This window comes from Cricetulus griseus, chromosome 2 (assembly GCF_003668045.3).
Source record: "Cricetulus griseus strain 17A/GY chromosome 2, alternate assembly CriGri-PICRH-1.0, whole genome shotgun sequence".
Taxonomy (NCBI): domain Eukaryota; kingdom Metazoa; phylum Chordata; class Mammalia; order Rodentia; family Cricetidae; genus Cricetulus; species Cricetulus griseus.
This window is the reverse complement of record NC_048595.1, coordinates 437,112,490-437,131,706: the sequence shown is the minus strand read 5'-3', so window position 1 is coordinate 437,131,706 and position 19,217 is coordinate 437,112,490. Positions and strand designations below refer to the sequence as shown.

The 19,217-nt window shown below is 43.2% G+C and overlaps 1 protein-coding gene across 2 annotated transcripts in view; it reads left to right on the top strand.

Annotated features, from left to right (window-relative positions):
* The window catches only part of LOC100750728 (nuclear body protein SP140), a 36,065-nt gene that overhangs the window by 14,158 nt on the left and 2,690 nt on the right, over positions 1 to 19,217 (top strand). Inside the window, exons 5-10 of one of the 2 annotated variants that reach the window (XM_027397425.2) lie at positions 2,601 to 2,654; positions 5,130 to 5,183; positions 6,873 to 6,962; positions 9,725 to 9,829; positions 13,276 to 13,418; positions 15,141 to 15,201. In XM_027397425.2, the coding sequence (XP_027253226.1) occupies positions 2,601 to 2,654; positions 5,130 to 5,183; positions 6,873 to 6,962; positions 9,725 to 9,829; positions 13,276 to 13,418; positions 15,141 to 15,201 (507 nt within the window). Of the gene's footprint in view, positions 1 to 2,600; positions 2,655 to 5,129; positions 5,184 to 6,872; positions 6,963 to 9,724; positions 9,830 to 10,417; positions 11,283 to 13,275; positions 13,419 to 15,140; positions 15,202 to 19,217 lie in introns of those variants that run through there. The other variant, XM_027397423.2, reaches the window with a different exon arrangement.

Genomic DNA, 19,217 nt, shown 5'->3' with positions numbered 1-19,217 from the left:
GGTGGTCCCTGAGTGGGGGGGTCTCTAATCCCGGACGAGCCCCCAAATGAAAGACCCCCGAAGAGGCACTTTCGTAGAGGGAGACCCACACACCCAGGAATCAGCGAGGCCACGAACTGGATGCAAAAAACAAGAGGCTTTATTGGAGACGCGGGTACCCGGGGCGACTTAGCTTTTGTGTGGCTAAGCGCCCCGAGCCAAGGGAAAAGGGGTCCTTATATAGGAAAAAGGCGCAAGCTAGGAGCAGGGATTCTATTGGATAATTCTAATGAGGCATTATACAGAGCTATTCCCATTGGTCAATGTATATGAGGCGCTATACAGGGTTATTCAAATGAGGCAAAGTACAGAGTTATTCAAATGAGGTGAAACACAGAGTCTTTCAAATGAGGCGAAATACAGAATCATTTCTATTGGATGGTTCAAATAAGACACAGAGCCATTCCAGATCAGCATATTCTCAAGGTCTGGTGTCTGGTACAACAGACTCAATTCCCCCTCCCTCCGCGTCCAGATGGCTGACCTTGGGGGCGGAGACCTTGGGACGGAGTGTTTCTCATCGGGCGGGGCTCAGGGGCAGGGCTCCAGGCCGGCTCCCTTGGTGTTCGTTCTCGTGCCGGCCCACCTGGTGCTCGCCCTCGTGCCGGCCCACCTGGTGCTCGTTGCTCGGCCCCAGCCTACCTGGTGCTCGTTCTCGGGCCTGCCCATCTGGTGCTCGTTGCTCGGCCCCAGCCCCGAGGCTCGGTGCCAGGCGGGGCGGGCCGGGGGCGCGAGCCCTGCCGGGGTGAAGGCTTGGGAGGCTCCGGCAGCTTCGGGGCAGGGGGCTCAGGGGCATTTCGAGCGGGTCTTTCAGTATGACATTCCCCACTGCAAACTGGGATCATCATTAGTGAAATCCTGCCATTTATTTTATTTTATTTCAGGGGCAAGAGTTTAAACAGGGTCTTACTATGTAGCTCTGGCTGTCCTGTAACTTACCATGTAGACCAAGTTGGTCTCAAACTCACAGAAATCCACATGCCTTCATCTCCTAATTGCTGGGATTAAAGGCTGGCACCACTCCTCCAGGCTTGAAATCCTGCCCTTTATTAAATGTAGGAATTAGAATCATTCTGAGAGCACAAGGAGGAAGTGCAAGTTCTGTTGTTAGGGGTGTGGCTTTGAGCAAACAGCCCCATGACAAATAGAGGATGCTTTGTTCCGTTTGGCTATGAGTGCGAATGGTGTTCTGGGCATGCATGCAGTGCCACTAGGGCTCTTGAGAGAAGCAGGGGCTAAAAAGGAACATGCGATTGATTATGTGGCAGTAGTTGACTCAAGAATGCATACACAGTGAGCAAAATGACTTATTTCACAGACTGACAAGCCACCATGTGTCTTTGCAAATGTCCCAAGATGGAAAGACAGAGTAGGACCAAGAATCTTTGCATGGTTTGGCCACCGCACTGGTGGATGCACTCTTCATTAGCTTTTGAGGCTGGCTTAGCTTGGGTGACTTGTTAGACCTTTGTTTCCATCTATTTGGGGGGAGGAGTCATTATTGTCTAATGTTCAGGAAGAATGTGAGAATCAGTGGAGAGAATGTTGGCCTAATGCTGTACTTGCAAATCAGAATCACAATTTCTTTAAATCTAATTAAACATGTATCTTTAAATAAAATAAACTCAGAAATAAAAACCCAGCAGAGCAAGTGTGAGGTGGAGACTGAGTCACTTAGCAGTGGATGAGGAATACTGTCTGAACCCAAGTGGTCTGAAATTCTCATCATCAGGACACTCCCAGCAAGTCTTAAGATGATCTTGGTGGGAGTACCATACCAGGGAGCTAGAGAACATCACCCCCAAGTCTGAAGCTGAAAGCTTGCTAAGAGGATGCCCTGGTGGGTGTGGGGGGAGACATTGTGCTCAAAGCACATGGATCCTAGAAAAAAAGGCCACAGCTTGTTTCACCTGGATCTATGAAGAGCAGCTGTAGACTTTGCGTGTAGACAAGCATTTGGAGGGTGGTTGCTGCCGATTGACTGGATTTCAAACTTGTATCACTGCTTCTGACTGGCTAGATTTCAGAAACATGGAAAGAGTTCAGGCCAATTATTCTCAACCTCAGGTGTATTTCCAATCAGAGTACTAAAGTGTGTCAAATAATTAATTAGGTCTTACCCAGAAAATTTCTTAGAAAATCTGGGATTTGTTTGTTTGTTTAGTTTTTGGGACAGGGTTTCTCTGCAGCTTTGGAGCCTGTTCTGGAACTCACTCTGTAGACCAGGACTGGTCTTGAACTCATAGAGATCTGCCTGCTTCTGCCTCCCAAGTACCGAGATTAAAGGCAGGCACCACCACTACCTAGCTAAAATTCATATTTTATCTATGCAAAAAAATGTGCTAAGATTTAAAATATTTCATTGGGAGTGGGGCCAAAAATGCCCAGTGCCTTCCCTGGATTCCTAGTTCTCAGTCTGGCAACCTTGGGTACTTCTAGGAGGAGGAAATGAATGACAATCCAAACACTGACGTAAGCAAGGCCTTTGTAGCATGATCGGTCCTAAGATTTGTAATTTCTCTTGATTATTTCAACCCTCATTGCCATTTATTGTTTTCTAGATACCATGGAGACTGGAAACAACACTACTCTAGGAAAATCCCAGGAGAAGAGAGGTAAGGAAATGGATGAGAGTTTGTGCTTTCAGTGTTTCTGATAAGTTATCTGCTGCTATAATCATTATTGTTATTGACTGTGACAATGGGGTAGACTGTGGTGACCTCCCCTGATGTGGCAATAACTCTTTCTGCCAGCTACCCGAGTTCCACCTGCTACCATGTTAGGGCCCCAATTAACACACAGAGACTTATATTAGGTACAATGCTGCTGGTCAATGACTAGGTTTTCTTACTTGCTAGCTCAGTCTTAATTATCAACCATAAGTATTAATGTATATATTTTATAAAGACTCATTGTATTGGAGACGCTGGTGGCAGGCGTCTTTTCTTGCCAGGATCACATTGTGCCTCCACAGAGAAGAGAGTAGGAGGAAGAGAGCAATTTCCTGCTTGTCCCTGCTTATATTCTGAGTCGGCCTGCTATGTCACTTCCTGCCTGGATCACAAGACTTCTCTTTATTACATTTCCCAGAATCCTCCTTGACTCCTAGCCCCACCTAACTTGCTTCCCTATTGGCCAATAGTACTTTATTTATCGACCAATAAGACAAACATATACACAGAAGGACCTCCCCCATCATCTCCTCTTTTCTGTCTAAAATAAAAGAAGGATTTTAACATTACCATAGTAAAATATATAACAAAACAGTTATCAAGTAAGAACTATAGTTACGATATTTAGTTCATTAACATTTATCAAGATTTAAAGGAAATATTCTATCATCTATCTTATCTTTGAGAGTCTAAAGTCTTATACATAGCTTATCATTTATAATAACTAAATTAAACTATAACCATAACTATCTGTCTTCAACTCCATCAAAGACCACAAAAGGATAAGATATAAACACTACAATTGACAGAGACATCTATCTCACTGCCTGGACAGTCACCCAAAGTTCCTCTATAACATTGGGGCATCCATCTTCAGCCTGTAGGCCACAGCGTGTCTGGCAAACTTCTCCATTACAGCAGGAACCCTTCAGAACTGTCTTGTTTTGCAAGTTCAGCAGTCATTTTCCTGTGGGTCCTGCATGTCCAGTTTATACAGTAACAACCAGTCCAGGCAAGAGCAGTTTCTTGCCCAAATGGCTAATCTTGCCATGTTGAAAGCAAACTCCATAATGAGTTTCTTTGATGCCCATCTTCCTCTCAGACGTAATTGGTGTGCCAGGAGAAGTTGTGTCTCACTGCCATGAAAAACCTTAAACCATTTAAATGCCATATATTCTGTAGGTCTTTGAAAGGTTTGAATAATATCTATACATCTTAAATATATCTCTGTATATCTAGAAAACCGAACTAACCTAATTATAAATTCTGACTATTATAGGTGACTATACAATCTGTATTTAATTACACATTACATTTTAAAAGACCTGTATAAACACAATACCAAACAAGAGGAGAAATTCACATATCACAAAATTGACCTTAATGTTGTATCCATAAATGAAAATCCATACCAATGCAAAGTATTCATTTCTATATCCTATTTCCCTTTTTTCCTTTAAAAAAGAGATTGACTGTGATCATTACCATTTATAACTAACCCCATTTAAATGAAAACAAACATTTATATACAATATTTGGGAATTTGGGTATCATTCATTCCAAACTGCTTCCCGTTGGTTAGGGGCGATGTCCATACCATGGGGATCATGATAAAACCCAGAAATCCTGGCTGTAGTGGTCTATGACTGCATCATCTCAGCTGTTTTGGATGTAGGATCAGTTGGGCTGCTGCTTCAGGGGGTCTTGCTTGATCAAACCATATTAGTCTGGAAGGAATCCACAGCTTTTCATTTTCTGTGTAAACAAAAGCAGAAATTCTTTTTCCAAGTAGCCTGTCCTTAGACTTAAATTTTGAAGTCAAAGCATTTTTAAAATGCATAAGTTGGATTAATTTAGCAGCACCTATAATCAAATGTATTTTAGCAGCTGTAACTCTTCTCTCAGCAATCAAACAATTTAAAGACAACAATATAGCATATAGTATCCAGTCTCTCTGTTTACTTTCCATCTTTACATGGCCTTTTCATTATTCTATTTCTTTTACTTTTATTTTTCACTTTTATGAGATAGGGTTTCTCTGTATAACTTTGGCTGCTCTTGAATTCACTCTGTATACCAGGCTGGCCTTGAAGTCACAGATCTGTTTGCCTCTGCCTCCCAAGTGCTGGGATTAAAGGCATATGCCACCACACCCAGTTTCTCTATTTCTTCTTCTTTTTTTAAAACACTTTATCCTGTTTCTTTGTCTCTCACAAGCCTACGTATATTTTTAAACACACTGTTAACCTTTAGAGGTTTTTCTTCATCTGAATCTGTCTTTACTGTAAATCTTTACCTTTTTCTGGCCAATGACAGTCCAAACACTGATGTAAGCAAGGCCTTTGTAGCATGATCAGTCCTAAGATTTGTAATTTCTCTTGATTACTTAAACCCTCATTGCCATTTATTGTTTTCTAGATACCGTGGAGACTAGAAACAACACTACTGTAGGAAAATCCCAGGAGAAGACAAGTAAGGAAATGGAGGAGAGTTTATGTGCTTTCAGTGTTACTGATAAGTTATCTACTGCTAGAATTATTATTGTTATTGACTGTGACAATGGGGTAGACTGTGGTGACCTCCCCTGAGTTCCTCCTTGCCCTTGGAACCTGTTATCTTAATGACAAAGACATTCTACACATATGGGACCTTAAGATAGGGACCTTGATGGCGAGGGGGGGTTGTCTTTGACTGTTGGTATAGAGGTGACCACTCAGTTTTTTTTTTTTTTTTTTTTTTTTTTTGGCTTTTCCAGACAGGGTTTCTCTGTGTAGCTTTGGAGCCTATCCTGGCACTCGCTCAGGCTGACCTCAAACTCACAGAGATCCGCCTGCCTCTTCCTCGGGAGTACTGGGATTAAAGGCCTTCGCCACCAATGCCTGGCCGACCACTCAGATTTTATGAGTCTGAAAAAGTGGGGAACCTTTCTTAGATGCAGAGAGAGGAAGTGACTGTGGAGGAATAGTCAGAAGGATGCAATACCAGTGAGTCTGAGGATGCAGGAAGGGACCAAGGAACATGGGTGACCATGAGAACCCGGATAAGGCAAGAAGTTGGTTCTCCTCTAGGAACAGATGAAGGGCTGTGGGTACCTGGACTTCAGCCTGGTGAGACCCACATTAGACATCTGACATAGTTGCTAAACTTGTGTGGTTTGAAGTTACTGTGCTGACTAGTCTTGTGTTAACTTGACACCAGTTAGAGTTATCTGAAAGGAAGGAATCTCAATTGAGAAAATGCCTCAAAAATATCCAGCTGTAAGGTATTGTGTTCATAGTGACTTACGGGAGAGAGTGCAGCCCATTGTGGATGGTGACGTCCCTAGACTGATACTTCTGAGCTCTATAGGAACCTGCTTAGCTTCCTATCCTGACTTGCTCTGTGATGAACGGTGATATGGTATTGTAAGCCAAAGAAACCCTTCCCTCCCCAAGTTTCTCTGCTCATGATGTTTCATCACAGCAATAGTGACCCTAAGAGAGCTATGGAACTTTTGATAATTTGTTCTGAGAGCAGTAAAAAGTGGCACGTATTTTGGAATAGTTAGGAGACAGAGAGACCAATCCTAGAATATATTTTGAATAATTTTTAATGGCAAATATATCTACACTGTGATGCTTCATACAATCTTATTCATATAGAGTGTATATATTTACAAATAGCCCCCTTGCCATATGGTTTTAGTAATGGTCTAAGGGATTCCTTTCTCCTAGACAAAAGCTAAACATCATTTTCCAAATGATTATCACTTTTACACCAGATCCATGGAGTATGCTTTGGAATTCCACTCAATATTAATTTCACCAAACTAAGAATCTTACACTAATGACAGTGACCCAGATGTGTTGTTAATTGATATGTACATTTTTGTTTAGAAAGGAAAAATGGTGGTTGTGTCCATTTTTTGAATGCATATTTTGAAAACATTTTCATTCAAGTCTCTGTGTGTAGACATATTTCTTTCTAAAGTGTTAATACAACAGAATCTTGCACAGGCATTAACTCTGACTCCTGCCTGGTTGGTTGGAATTGGCTCCTTGTCTGAGCTCTCACCACAGTGTGTGGAGAAAATACCCTGATGTAACCAGGATGCCTCCCTTGCTCCTACCCATTCTCAGCTGTAGTTTGCCTCAACTCTGCATTTGCCTGTGTCTCTCCTAGATTACAGAGGAGCTGGTGGCCAGGCAGCTGTCAGGAGAAGGCAAAGGAAAAGCAATCCAGAAGGCTCTGTCAGGACTGTCAGGCGTAGGGGTAAGTAAGTAAGGTGACTTCGGTACATCTTTCCATTCGCCCCTGAGTGCACACAGATTTTGCTAATATTTGGGGGAATCTAAAGCCTTAAAAAAATCTACTCAAGCTTACTTGTCAATTTGAGAGCAGCAAAACCTAAAAGCAAGCTGTTTGGAGCAAGGTCATGAACTGTATTTATATCATCAATCTTATCTGTCCTAATTTCTTCCTTCCCTTTGAGTTGAACCTGCTTTTATGGAAATGCTTTTCTCTGACACATTGGTTATTAAAATGTCTAAATTGGGTGAATTGTGAGCAGAAAGCAAATCCACTCTCATGGTCCTTTTCCTCCTCCTTCCAGTGAGCTCTTTCTTGTCTTGAACAGGCCTGAAGCTTTCTAATTCCATTTTAGCAGCAACAGCATCCACACCAGAAGCTGAGTGCCCTTTCTGACCTGATGCTCCCTATTTGAGACACTGAGACCTTGTCTGAAAGAGCAAAGGAATAAACCTTCCTGCTTTCTCCAATCTAAAGCACTACCCCTCTCTCAGCCTGGGCCAAGCCCTAGAATAGGACATGGAAAGCAGGGCTGTAACAACCCTATGTTTAGTGTTCTCCTGGAGCTCTGCCTCTGTTCAACAGCAGCTGGTGTGGGCCCATCCGTGCTGGAGAGCTTGAAGAGAACCACGATGACTGGGTGCTTGTGTAGGTATTGTGTTTGATGGGCTTAGCTGTGGATGATGCTGGAATTAGATGCTCCCAAGAAATTCTTCCATCACTTCCACAGTAGGGAAGAGGAGAGGCCAGACACCATGTTGTCCTCATTAGAATAAATGCAGCTTTTCTTTTGGGACCTGTTATAAGGGGCCAGTGATAGCCTGATCCATTCCCACTAATGTGTTCTGTGGTCACAAAGGTGGTTTGGCACTTTGCCTTAGGATGTGTATCCTTGATCCTCAAGGGACAAACTCAATATAGTTGTCTGAGCCTTTCCAGTTTTTCCCCCCCATAGGAACTATGTCCTTAGTTGTGAGGAAATTGACCTTATTTGGCATTTACTAACTGGATCCCAACAATTGAGCCTTTTCTTATAATCTTGAATAAACAGCAGTGTATTTACAAATCAGTTACACTTCTAAAGTTTAAGACTGACCATAACAATTATTTTAAACTTTAAACCATATTTTGACCATGATTGTACTTATGGGTTTTGTGATGGAGTTCATGTTATTATATGGGCAAAATGTTCTTTGGATGCAACAAAAATCGAATCTTACCTTGCTCAGCTATTTCATTTGAAAACACAATACAGTGGGACTGTATTGTGAATTAGCTTGATCTAAACTCTAAATCTCCCTATACCTACACCTCAGTAGGCTAGAGGAGACGTCAGTGTGTTTCCTTTTCCTCTTCAAAATGTGAGGCCTAAACATGTTCAATGAAAGGTAATTCAGCAGACCCTCCAGACCCAGAAAAGAATTACTTCACAGAGTTATAGGAGAAAAGAACTCTGTGTTTTTCTATATTTGCTGGACTGACTGAGCCTGTCACCAGAGCTGGAATGGAAGAGAGGTGACTGTAGGAATAAGTCAGAGTGTTGGGCAAAGACCTGGGTCCAAGCCTTCTCTTCTATGACTACACAGACTTGGCCTATTCCTTGACTCTTACCTCAGTTTCTTCATTTCTAAAGAGGAGGATGACTTATGTTAACCATCCTCAGTTCATTGTATCTTGAGCAGTTACCTCAAAAACTTAGTCTCAGCACCACGGACAGCGCCCCACCCCCCTCCCACCTGCATTGATGAGAGGCAGAGGAAATTTAACTTCTAATCTACCAGAAATTTGTTTGAGGAATTTTCATATCTACCTCTGTGGAGCTGAAACTCCACTCCACATAAAGTTATCAGCTTATTCTAGAACTTTCTGGGGTTCTCTTTCAGTTATAGACAGAAGATGCTATTGTGAGGGAGACATGAAGCAAAGCCAACAAAAAGAAAGTAGAGATGATCTCTACCCAAGTCTGCTAGGTTGTCCTTTATCTTAGGGTTTCTATTGCTGCAATAAGACACTGTGACCAAAGAGCAACTAGGCAGGAAAGGATTTATTTGGCTTACACTTCCACATCACTGTTCATCGAAGATGAACTCGAACAGGGCAGGGACCTGGAAGCAGGAGCTGATGCAGAGGCCATGGAGGGGTACTGCTAACTGGCTTGTTCCCCATGGATCGCTCAGCCTGCTTTCTCATAGAACCCAGGACAACCAGCCCAGCAATAACACCACCCACAATAGGTTGAACCCTCCCCCAACAATCACTAATTAAGAAAATGCCCCACAGGCTTGTCTATAACCCATCCTTGCCTACAACCCAATCCCTCCTGTCAGATGACTTCAGCTGTGTCAAGTTGACATAAAACTATCAGGCACACCCATCTCTTCTCCCTGCTTGCCCAGTCAGTGCTCAAAGGGACTTGTGACTGGTTACCATCTGCAGTGAAATGACATGGCTACTAAGTGACTATCAGAACCACTGCAGCACCTTGTATATTTCATGAGCTTTATTGAGCTCAAATTTCTCTACTGGAACACCCTAGATTTTTTTTTTCTAAATTTGACCGAGGTGGACTGCCTGTCATTACATATCTAATGATCTCCTTTAAGAAAAGGCTACAAAGACTAGAGGTGTGTAGATCAGAATTGCCCAAGTGCCATTCTGCCTTTAGAAGAATGGCCCAGGGAGGTCTGCACACCTGCAAAGTGAGACAAAGAAATCTTCTCTTTCAGCTCGAAGACTGAGCAGGAATGAAGCTGTGCGATTCAAGGCTGAGTTGCTTCCTGTGACGTGTGGGCGCACGAAGGGAGTGTTACACAAGGATAAATTCAAGCTAGGTGGGTTTCATGGTCTTTAATTTGCAACTGCTACAGAAAGGAATAGTAAGGTGGAGTGGATTACTTAAGAAATTGGAGGTGTGAGGCTTGAAAACAGGAAGGGATCCTAACATGCTATTTTTTGGACTTGAAGAAACCATACCTAATAGATTCTCACATCAACATGGGTATAGCCATGAGATGACCAGGGAACCAGAGAGACTTCCATCCAGAGATGGAAACTATTGTATATTTTCCTTCCAGTCAGCCTCTGCCTTCACATCCCTGGGTCATTAGCACCAGGGGAGGGCACTTGTGGTAGTGAGACCATCACAGGATTGATAATCAGAGAACCCGAGTCCCAGACTCAGCTTTGCCAAGCCAGCTGTGATGATCTATATTCTGCAGGGGGTAGAGGGTGGGGCTTTCTGAGCCTGAATTTTCTCATTTAAAAAAGATAATAATAAGCCGAGTGTGGTGGCCCTTAATCCCAGCACTTGGAAGGCAGATAGAGGTAGCTCTTTGTGAGTTCGAGGCCAGTCTGGTCTACATAATGAGTTTCAGAACTGTTAGAGCTACATAATGAGACCTTGCCTCAAAAATAAATAGGGCTTTGCAGATGCCGCTGTCCCCCGTCGCCTGTTCCTGCAGCCATGGTCAACCCCACTGTGTTCTTCGACATCACGGCCAATGGCCAGCCCTTGGGCCGCGTCTCCTTCGAGCTATTTGCAGACAAACTTCCAAAGACAGCAGAAAACTTTCGTGCTCTGAGCACTGGAGAGAAAGGATTTGGATATAAGGGTTCCTCCTTTCACAGAATTATCCCAGGATTCATGTGCCAGGGTGGTGACTTCACACGCCATAATGGCACTGGCGGCAGGTCCATCTATGGAGAGAAATTTGAGGATGAGAACTTCATCCTGAAGCATACAGGTCCTGGCATCTTGTCCATGGCAAATGCTGGACCAAACACAAATGGTTCCCAGTTTTTTATCTGCACTGCCAAGACTGAGTGGCTGGATGGCAAACATGTGGTCTTTGGGAAGGTGAAAGAAGGCATGAGCACTGTGGAAGCCATGGAGCGTTTCGGGTCCAGGACTGGCAAGACCAGCAAGAAGATCACCATTTCCAACTGTGGGCAACTCTAATTCTTTTGACTTGCCGACTTCTTACCTACCAGACCATGTCTTCTGTAGCTCAGGAGAGCATCCCCACCCCATCTGCTCGCAATGCCCTGTCATCTCTGCTCTCACTGAAATTCTTTGGGTTCCATATTTTCCTCATTCCCCTCCAACTCTAGCTGGATTGCGGAGTTAAGTTTATGATTATGAAATAAAAACTAAGTAAGAACTGTAAATAAATAAATAAATAGGACAATAATGGTGTATATTTGAAAATTAACTCATATCATTAATATAACATATTTGGTAATCACAGGTTCTAAACTTGCAAAAGAACTGCCTACTTTGATGAATTTTGTCTCAGATCTCTATTATTTATTTAGTTTGTTTGGGGTCTTTTTTTAGGTTTTTTGTTTTTATTTTTGTTTTTGAGCCTGGGTTTCTCTGTGTAGCTTTGGAGCCTATCCTGGAACTAGCTCTTGTAGATCAGGCTGGTCTCAAACTTACAGATATCCTCTTGCCTCTGCCTCCCAGATACTGGGATTAAAGGTGTGTGCCATCACCACCTGGCTTGTTTTGGTTTTTCAAGACAGGGTTTCTCTATATAGCAACCCTAGCTGTCCTAGAACTCACTTTGTAGATCAGCCTGGCCTTGAACTCACAGAGATCCACTTGCCTTAGCCTCCTGAGTGCTGGGATTAAAGGTGTGCAGCACCACTGCCTGGTATTCAGATCTCTCTTAATATGAGCCTGTGGATGATAGTTAAGAGAAATGATTGCATGGTGATTATTTTTTAACAGCTTACTAGTTACAATTCATATATCATACACAGGGCAGTGGTGGCACACACCTTTAATCCCAGCACTTGGGAGGCAGAGGCAGATGGATCTCTGAGTTCAAAGCCAGCCTGGTCTACAGAGTGAGTTCCAGGACAGCCAAGGCTATGCAGAGAAACACTGTCTAGAAAAAAAAAAAAAAAAAAAAGCCATAGAGTTCACCACTTAGAGTCTACAGACGAATGTGGTTTTCTTCTTCGGTGCATCAGAAACACTTATCATGAGAGCACCTTTTCTCCCTTTGATACTTACACTTTCACACTGATGCTCATCACAATGGAAGACAGAACAAGGAACTCAAGCAGGGCAGGAACTTGGAGACAGGAGCTGGTTCAGGGACCACGGAGGGGAGCTGCTTACTGACGTGCTTCCCATGGTTTGCTTTCTTATACAACACAGAACCACCAGGCCAGAGATGGCCCCACCCACAATGGGACCTCCCACATTGATCACCAATTAAGAAAAAGCCTTACAGCTTGATCTCATGAAGACATTTCCTCAATTGAGGCCCCTTCCCCTCTGAAGACTCTAGCTTGTGTCAAGTTGACTTAAAACCAGCCAATACTGGCTATATCACATTTTCTTTATTCATTCATAAGTTTGGATCATTTCTACCTTTGGGTATAGTAAATAAGGCTTTTTTGAGAATGTGTGTACAACATAAGTACGAATACACACACTTAGTTTGAGGTGCGCACACACAGAAGTGGAATTGCTTGGTCGTATGGAAATTTATGTTGAACTCAGTAGGGAACCACCAAAATGTTTTTGGTGCTGGCTTCACTGTTTTATGTTCCCATTAGCAATGCAGGAGGCCTCCAACTTCTCTACATCAGTAGCTGTTATTTCTTGATGTTTTATTATCATGGTCATCATGGTTGGATGAAACAGTGTTGTTGTGATTTTGTTTTGAATTTTCACAATAATGGAGATGTTGAACATGTGATTACTTTTTTAATATAATCTATATTTACACTGGATATGTTTCGTTCATGTTTAATGGTTTCAACCTATGACTGCAGGGATGGGCAAGCTCCGGTTCAACAGTCTCATTCACTTGGGTAGACAATGACGTCACAGGAATCCCCAGTTGCAGAAGCCAGCTGCAGCCTCAGCTCTAAGCTCAGGACCCCACCTCCACCTTGCCTGGGGCCTCCTGGGATTCTGGTTGTTCTCCGGCCTGAGAGTCAACATCAGGTTGAAATCCACTCACCCTGTGCAGTCAGTCACTAGCTAGGTGACCCTGAAGTAGTTTTGAAAGGTTTCAGTTGGTGGCGATGGCCATTTTCTTCATGCATAAAAATCAAATAAACATGCATGACTTCAGCAAAGCGCTTTAGGGAACTCCAGGGCTGAGCTGGGACTCCTGAAGCCAGAGAGGAGACCGGACTCTTCTGCTATTGGCTTTGAGCACAGTTTGGGTGGCCCCAGCTCTAGCGTGGTGGGAGGCCACGAGTCTGAGCTCTAGGGACAACTCGGACTCACAATCAGCCTACTGTGGTCTTACAGGTATCTCCATGAGGTCCATACAGAGTGAGAATGGGGAATGGTTCACCCCCTCTGAATTTGAAAGCTTGGGAGGCTATGAAAAATCAAGGAACTGGCGATTGAGTCTGCGATGCTACGACAGAAGCCTGAAGTTCCTGATGCAGGTATTACAGTGCAGGGCCAGGGTGGGGGCCCTTCCTCTCTTGTTTCACTCTTTACTGGACCCATCATTGCTGAGTTATGGGGGAAACCCCTGATGCTGGCATAAAGTTTTCTCACCCCACATTCACAGTCTCAGTACCAGGCAGCACACCCATGTTAACAAAGAGTAGATGCAGGACCCCAAGGCGGCAATGGCCATTCGGACTGGAGTGCTTGCAGAGAACTTTCAGCACTGAAGCCAAAGGAAGAGTTGGCTCTCAAAAAAATGGGCACAGTTCATAGAAAGAAGGCATCCAAAACAAGCCACGACTAAAGTAGCTGTGTGGACATAGGGCATGAGGTGTAACACATCCATCCAGGTTGTTTGTGCAGGACTTTAATTTTATCCTGGTCAACTCAAATCCAGAATTTAGACAAGCAATCTGTATTAGTCAGGGTTCGCTAAAGGAATAGAACTGGTAGATGAGCGTATATATTCAACTGATAGATGAATATACATATTCATCTAGCAACTCAGTGTCAAAATCAGCAATTTCATTTCTGCATTTTCTGGAAACAGGAACAGAATACTTCTTCTGTCTCACTTTGTAGGTGTGCATATATAATAATACATATGTCTGTGTATATATGTATGTATTTATGAGTGTGTATGATTTAGCAGATATATAGTTGTTATTATATATTATGCATAATTGTACACTATATGACATAATATATTAAATGTGATATATATATATGTATATATGATTTATTAGCATGGCTTAGAGGCTGTGGTCCAGGTATTCCAACACTGTCTGTCTCCCAACTGAAAAGTCAAGTATCTGGTAGTTGCTTAATCCATGGGTATCTCAGCAGTCCCATTCTGTTGCTGGAATCCTGGAGGAGTTCAAGAAAGCTTCAGGTCTTCAGTCTATGTTGGAATCCTGAAGAAGCAGTTCTAATACGAGTGAAGGAAACAGAATAGATGAACTTACCAGCAAATTCGAGAACAAGTAGGCAAACAGCTTTCTTCTCTATCCACGCTTCCTAGGATTTGCTATCTTGGCTATCTTTGTATAGTCCGTTAACCAGAGTATCTGACATCCAGTAAGCATGCAGCAAGTATGTGCTGACAGTCTAGTTCTAGTATGGAAAATCAAGCTGGAATGCCTCAGGTGGGAACAGAGAGATTGTGAGGGAAAACTCAGTGTTGTGACACAGCCACCAGAGAAGACTTCTCAGGACATGGGTTTAAGCCAATAGGAAGTCTTTATTAGCCAGCTGGCAACTACATTGGGTGTTTGGGATCCCAGTGTAGCATGAAGCCTTTCCCAGGGTGAGCTTTTAAGCACAAAAACATGTCCTTGGTTGATATACTTCAGTTAATAAGACCAGTTAGTCAGAAGCAGAACTGCAAAAGTCAAAAGCAAGGTTAGTCCATTTAGAGATTCCCTAGAATGATGGGCTTTGATGGATTAAATCCTTGTTTTCATTTTGGCTGGTAGTACTGTCTACACGCAGTTTATGACCTAACTATTACTTCCATCATGGAGTCAGTTGTACTAAGGTCTGGGGACCCTGTTACATCAGGACTTAGGAAAGATGCACCAGAGAAAGGGAGAGGGTCCTTTCTCAATTTTATTGGTCAGAGTCTGCAAGACATGGTGGAACATCCTGCAGAAACCTTTCAGAGGAGGCTAGAAAGACCAAACTCACACCACAGATCAGATTAACCACACACTTAGATCTTTTATCTTTCAGAAAAAATTTCTACCCAACCTTTCAAGAGCTTACAAGACCAACAAGGTGAGTGTGCTACAACTTCACAAAAGTTCTCATCATATAACTGATTTTTGTTGTTGTTGTTGTTGTTGTTGTTTGCTTTTTTTGTTGTTTTTCAAGACAAAGTTCTCTGTGGCTTTGAAGCCTGTGCTGGAACTTGCTCTGTAGACCAGGCTGGACTCAAACTCACAGAGATCCACCTGCCTCTACCACCCTGGTGCTGGGATTAAAGGTGTGTGCCACCAATACCTGGCTCATATAACTGATTTTATGTGTACAGCATCTTATTTTTGGTATCTCAATTGGCTGGTCATAATTAAAATCAATCTCCATCTCCCACTCCTACTACTAGTTTTCCTTTTTCTTTTCTTTGTCCCTTTCCTGTTACTCTGTTGAACATAATGCTAGGCTTTCCCTTGAATGTTGACTCCTTTGAGCTGAGGATAACAAAGTACAGTTAAAATAGACCTCAAAGTTTCAACTGAGTGATGGATAGAGTGCTTTGGTTGTGTTTTGTTTTGTTTTGTTTTGTTTTGTTTTGTTTTGGGTTGGTTGGTTTGGTTTGGTTCAGTTTGGTTTTTTCAAGACAGGGCTTCTCTGTTGTAGCTTTGGCTGCCCTGAAATTCACTTTGTAGACCAGGCTAACCTCAAACTCACAGAGATCCCCCTGCCTCTGCCTCCCAAGTACTGGAATTAAATGTGTGCACCAGCACCTGGCAGATTAAGTTATTTTAAGGCATCAAAATTGAAAACACAAGTATGATTATGGAATACATAAAAGCATCCCGTAGTAATCTTAAACTCAAACTTGGATTTATTTTCCCCTTGACTTTACTATTTTCTAACTTTAATGGAATCTGATGGTGCAAACATTTCCACACAGCACTCAGGTGACAGTAGACTCACAGCCATTTTCTATCTTCTGATGAAAAATGCATTCATCTCTGCTTCCTGACTGTAGATGGGATGAGAGCAGTAGCCAGATGCTGTTGACACTATGCCATCATGCTTTGAAGAACTTCACCCACAAATCATATGCCAAGATAAGTAGGTGTTGAGCATAGGGTGTATATGAAACTGTATGTCATTTTACGAGATATGCAACTGTATCTCTTTTTTAAAAATGTTTATTTATTTATTATGTATACAGTGTTCTGTCGGCATGTCTGCCTGCAGGCCAGAAGAGGGCACCAGATCTCATTACAGGTGATTGTGAGCCACCATGTGGTTGCTAGGAATTGAACTCAGGAAAAGCAGACAGTGCTCTTAACCTCTGAGCCATCTCTCCAGCCTGAAACTGTATCTCTTAAACTGTAATGTTTCCTGTTGCTGTAGCAAGAATCGGGAGATGAAGAAAAGAAGGCTGGCATTCTCTATTTTCTTCATTTTACGAAGTTCAGTGCATCACCCATGGAATGGTGCTACCCATGTCCAGGGTCTTCTCTCCTCACTTAAATCTTTCTGGAAACAACCCCCACAGATATGCCCAGAGGCCTGTCTACTAGATGATTTCAAATCCAGTCCAGGTGATAATGAAGATTAACCATTATAAGTCTGTCCCTTGTCAAACTGACACCAAGCTCATCATGACATTACACCCTTGACTCCCATAATCAATACCATAATACAAAATCTCTCAAATATCTCTCCCTTCCTCTCTCTCTCTTTCCCTTTGTCCCTCCCTCCCTCTTTTCCTCTCTCTCTCCCTCACTTATCACTGGCCACTGGGATTCATAGCCCACTGAGAATTGAAGACTCTTTTATATCATTTGTAAGTTGCATCATTATCTGGCTCTTTAGAACTCTGAACCACTGGAACATTTCCTCTACTGGATTTCTTAGAGGGAAATCATTATTTGACCTAGTCAGTACTACTTTAAAGCCCAATGTCACTGGAACCTACCTCTGTTTTATTTATTTATTTGTTTATTTTAATTTATTGAGACACAGTCTCACTGTGTAGACCAGGCTGGCCTCAAACTGGCAGAGATCCAAATGCCTCTGTCCCCACCTCCTGAGTGCTGGGATTAAAGGCCTGTACCACCACATCCAGCTGAAACCTGCCTCCTTGTATGAGTCCGAAAAACCTCTCTGGGGACCAAGAGCCAGAGAGGGGAACTTGCTTTGGGTCAAACAGTTGTAGTTTGATGACATATCTTATTCTCCTAGGAGATGATGCATAGATCCATAAAAATAGGTATGGAGAAAAGAGGTAGATACTTCAAGAGAATCATTTTAAACAGGATGATTTAAACCAATATTTTTGATCAAAGAATTCAAGTGAACTCCCTGAAGGTGCATGAGGACATGGTGACAACAGGCAGAGGTGAGAGTGAAATTGAGAAACACATCCGGTAGATCAGGGTAGAAAGTCCTAAGTGAGAGACTAGGCGGTGGCCTTAGACAGCTAAAATATCTCCTTTGGTTTGCTGTTGGCATTAGGCTCTGGTTTGTTCAGGTGGGAACTCCGAGCACCTAGGAGCTCCCACCTGGTAGCCTCTGTAATTAGACAAATGCTGGCACATGACTGGAACCCCAGAGCATGGAAGGTGGAAGCAAGAAGATCAGCTCCAGTCCAGCCTTTCTCTCTCCATACAGGACAGGACTCCAGCCCAGAGAATAGCGCTTCTGCCTTTAGGTTAGGTCCTCCTCTTTAAGCTAATCAACATTAACCCTCACAGGCATGCCTGGAGGTAAATAAGCCCTCACAGGTTCCACAAGGCTTGTCTCCTAGGTGACTGCAGAGCCTGTCAGGTTGGCAGCATTAATCATCACAGGGATCTAAGAGTTTTTAGCCATTTGTTTCCTTTGCTTCCTTGTTCTTCCAGGGAGGGAGGTCAGCACTTTCTTGACAGTAATGAGGAAATGCTCATGAGCCTCTGCATTGAGAAGAAAACTGGGTCCGTGTTTCCAGGACCAGGGCAGCTTTACAGACCCTTCCTGACACCAAATGGCAGCTTTCAGTACAGCCTCGTGTATGGCCATTTTTTTAAAGGAAAAAAAGTGACAAACATACTAATACACCTATTTGGTGTATTTTATGGACCTTGCTGGAGCACGGGAAAACAAAACAAAACAAAACAAAACAAAACAAACAAAAAACCTTTCAAATAAACTTAGGACTGGGGATGGATGGGATGGTTTGGGAGATGAGAGAGAGTATAGAAACTGTATGGAGCCCCAGGTTTGTGGTATATGGAGCATGTTATATAAAATGGAAGCCACAAAGAGCGAGCAGGGTGCAGTAGGAAGATGGGTTGTAGTTTAACAGATGGGTTTGAAGTGCACCTACGGAGACCCAGAGGAGACATTGCTGAACATTGGAACATGCCTGAATGGTGAAGAGAGATGAGACACCCTAAAGCTGAGGACACAAAGGGAAACCTGCAGCTGGAGAGTGACTCTGATCATGTGGACAGACTGTGGCCAAGGATGCAAACCTGAGGAACTCCATTCTTTATGTCTGAAGGACGAGGAGAAGGACCCAGGAAGGAAAGCAGTCCAGCAGTTTAGGTGATAGAGCAAAACCACCAAGAATGATGCCACAGGCCGAGAATGATGCTGAAAGCCGAGATGGCAGAGCGCACAGAATGGTTGACCATATCACCTTGCCTACTTCCCTTCTTCCAACTACTCACTCAGTGGTAGGCCAGTCTCGTCTTTGTCCCTCAGATGGTCACAGGAAAGTAGGAATTGCAACTCTCTGGGCATGGCTAGTCTATATAAGAAGTCGAAATCTCTGGAATGCCTCCCAAGACTTACAGCACTTCCCCACCACTAGAGAGCACTGTGGTTCCCTCCAAACGCTGAGCAACTAGGTATCAAAATCCTGCAGTAAGGTAGAAGGAACCCCTGAAGCCCTTTGAGGGAGCAGGGATGCTCTCAATGGCTCTGCCACCAAACATGCATAACATGAGAGCCCACCAAGAATACAAGTGGGGTCATCATAAAGCTAAGAGTAGCACAGAACAGCAAACCAAATGGCCGTGCTCAGGCACATGCATGGGAGGACTCCTTAAGCCGGCAAAAGGTCTCTTCTG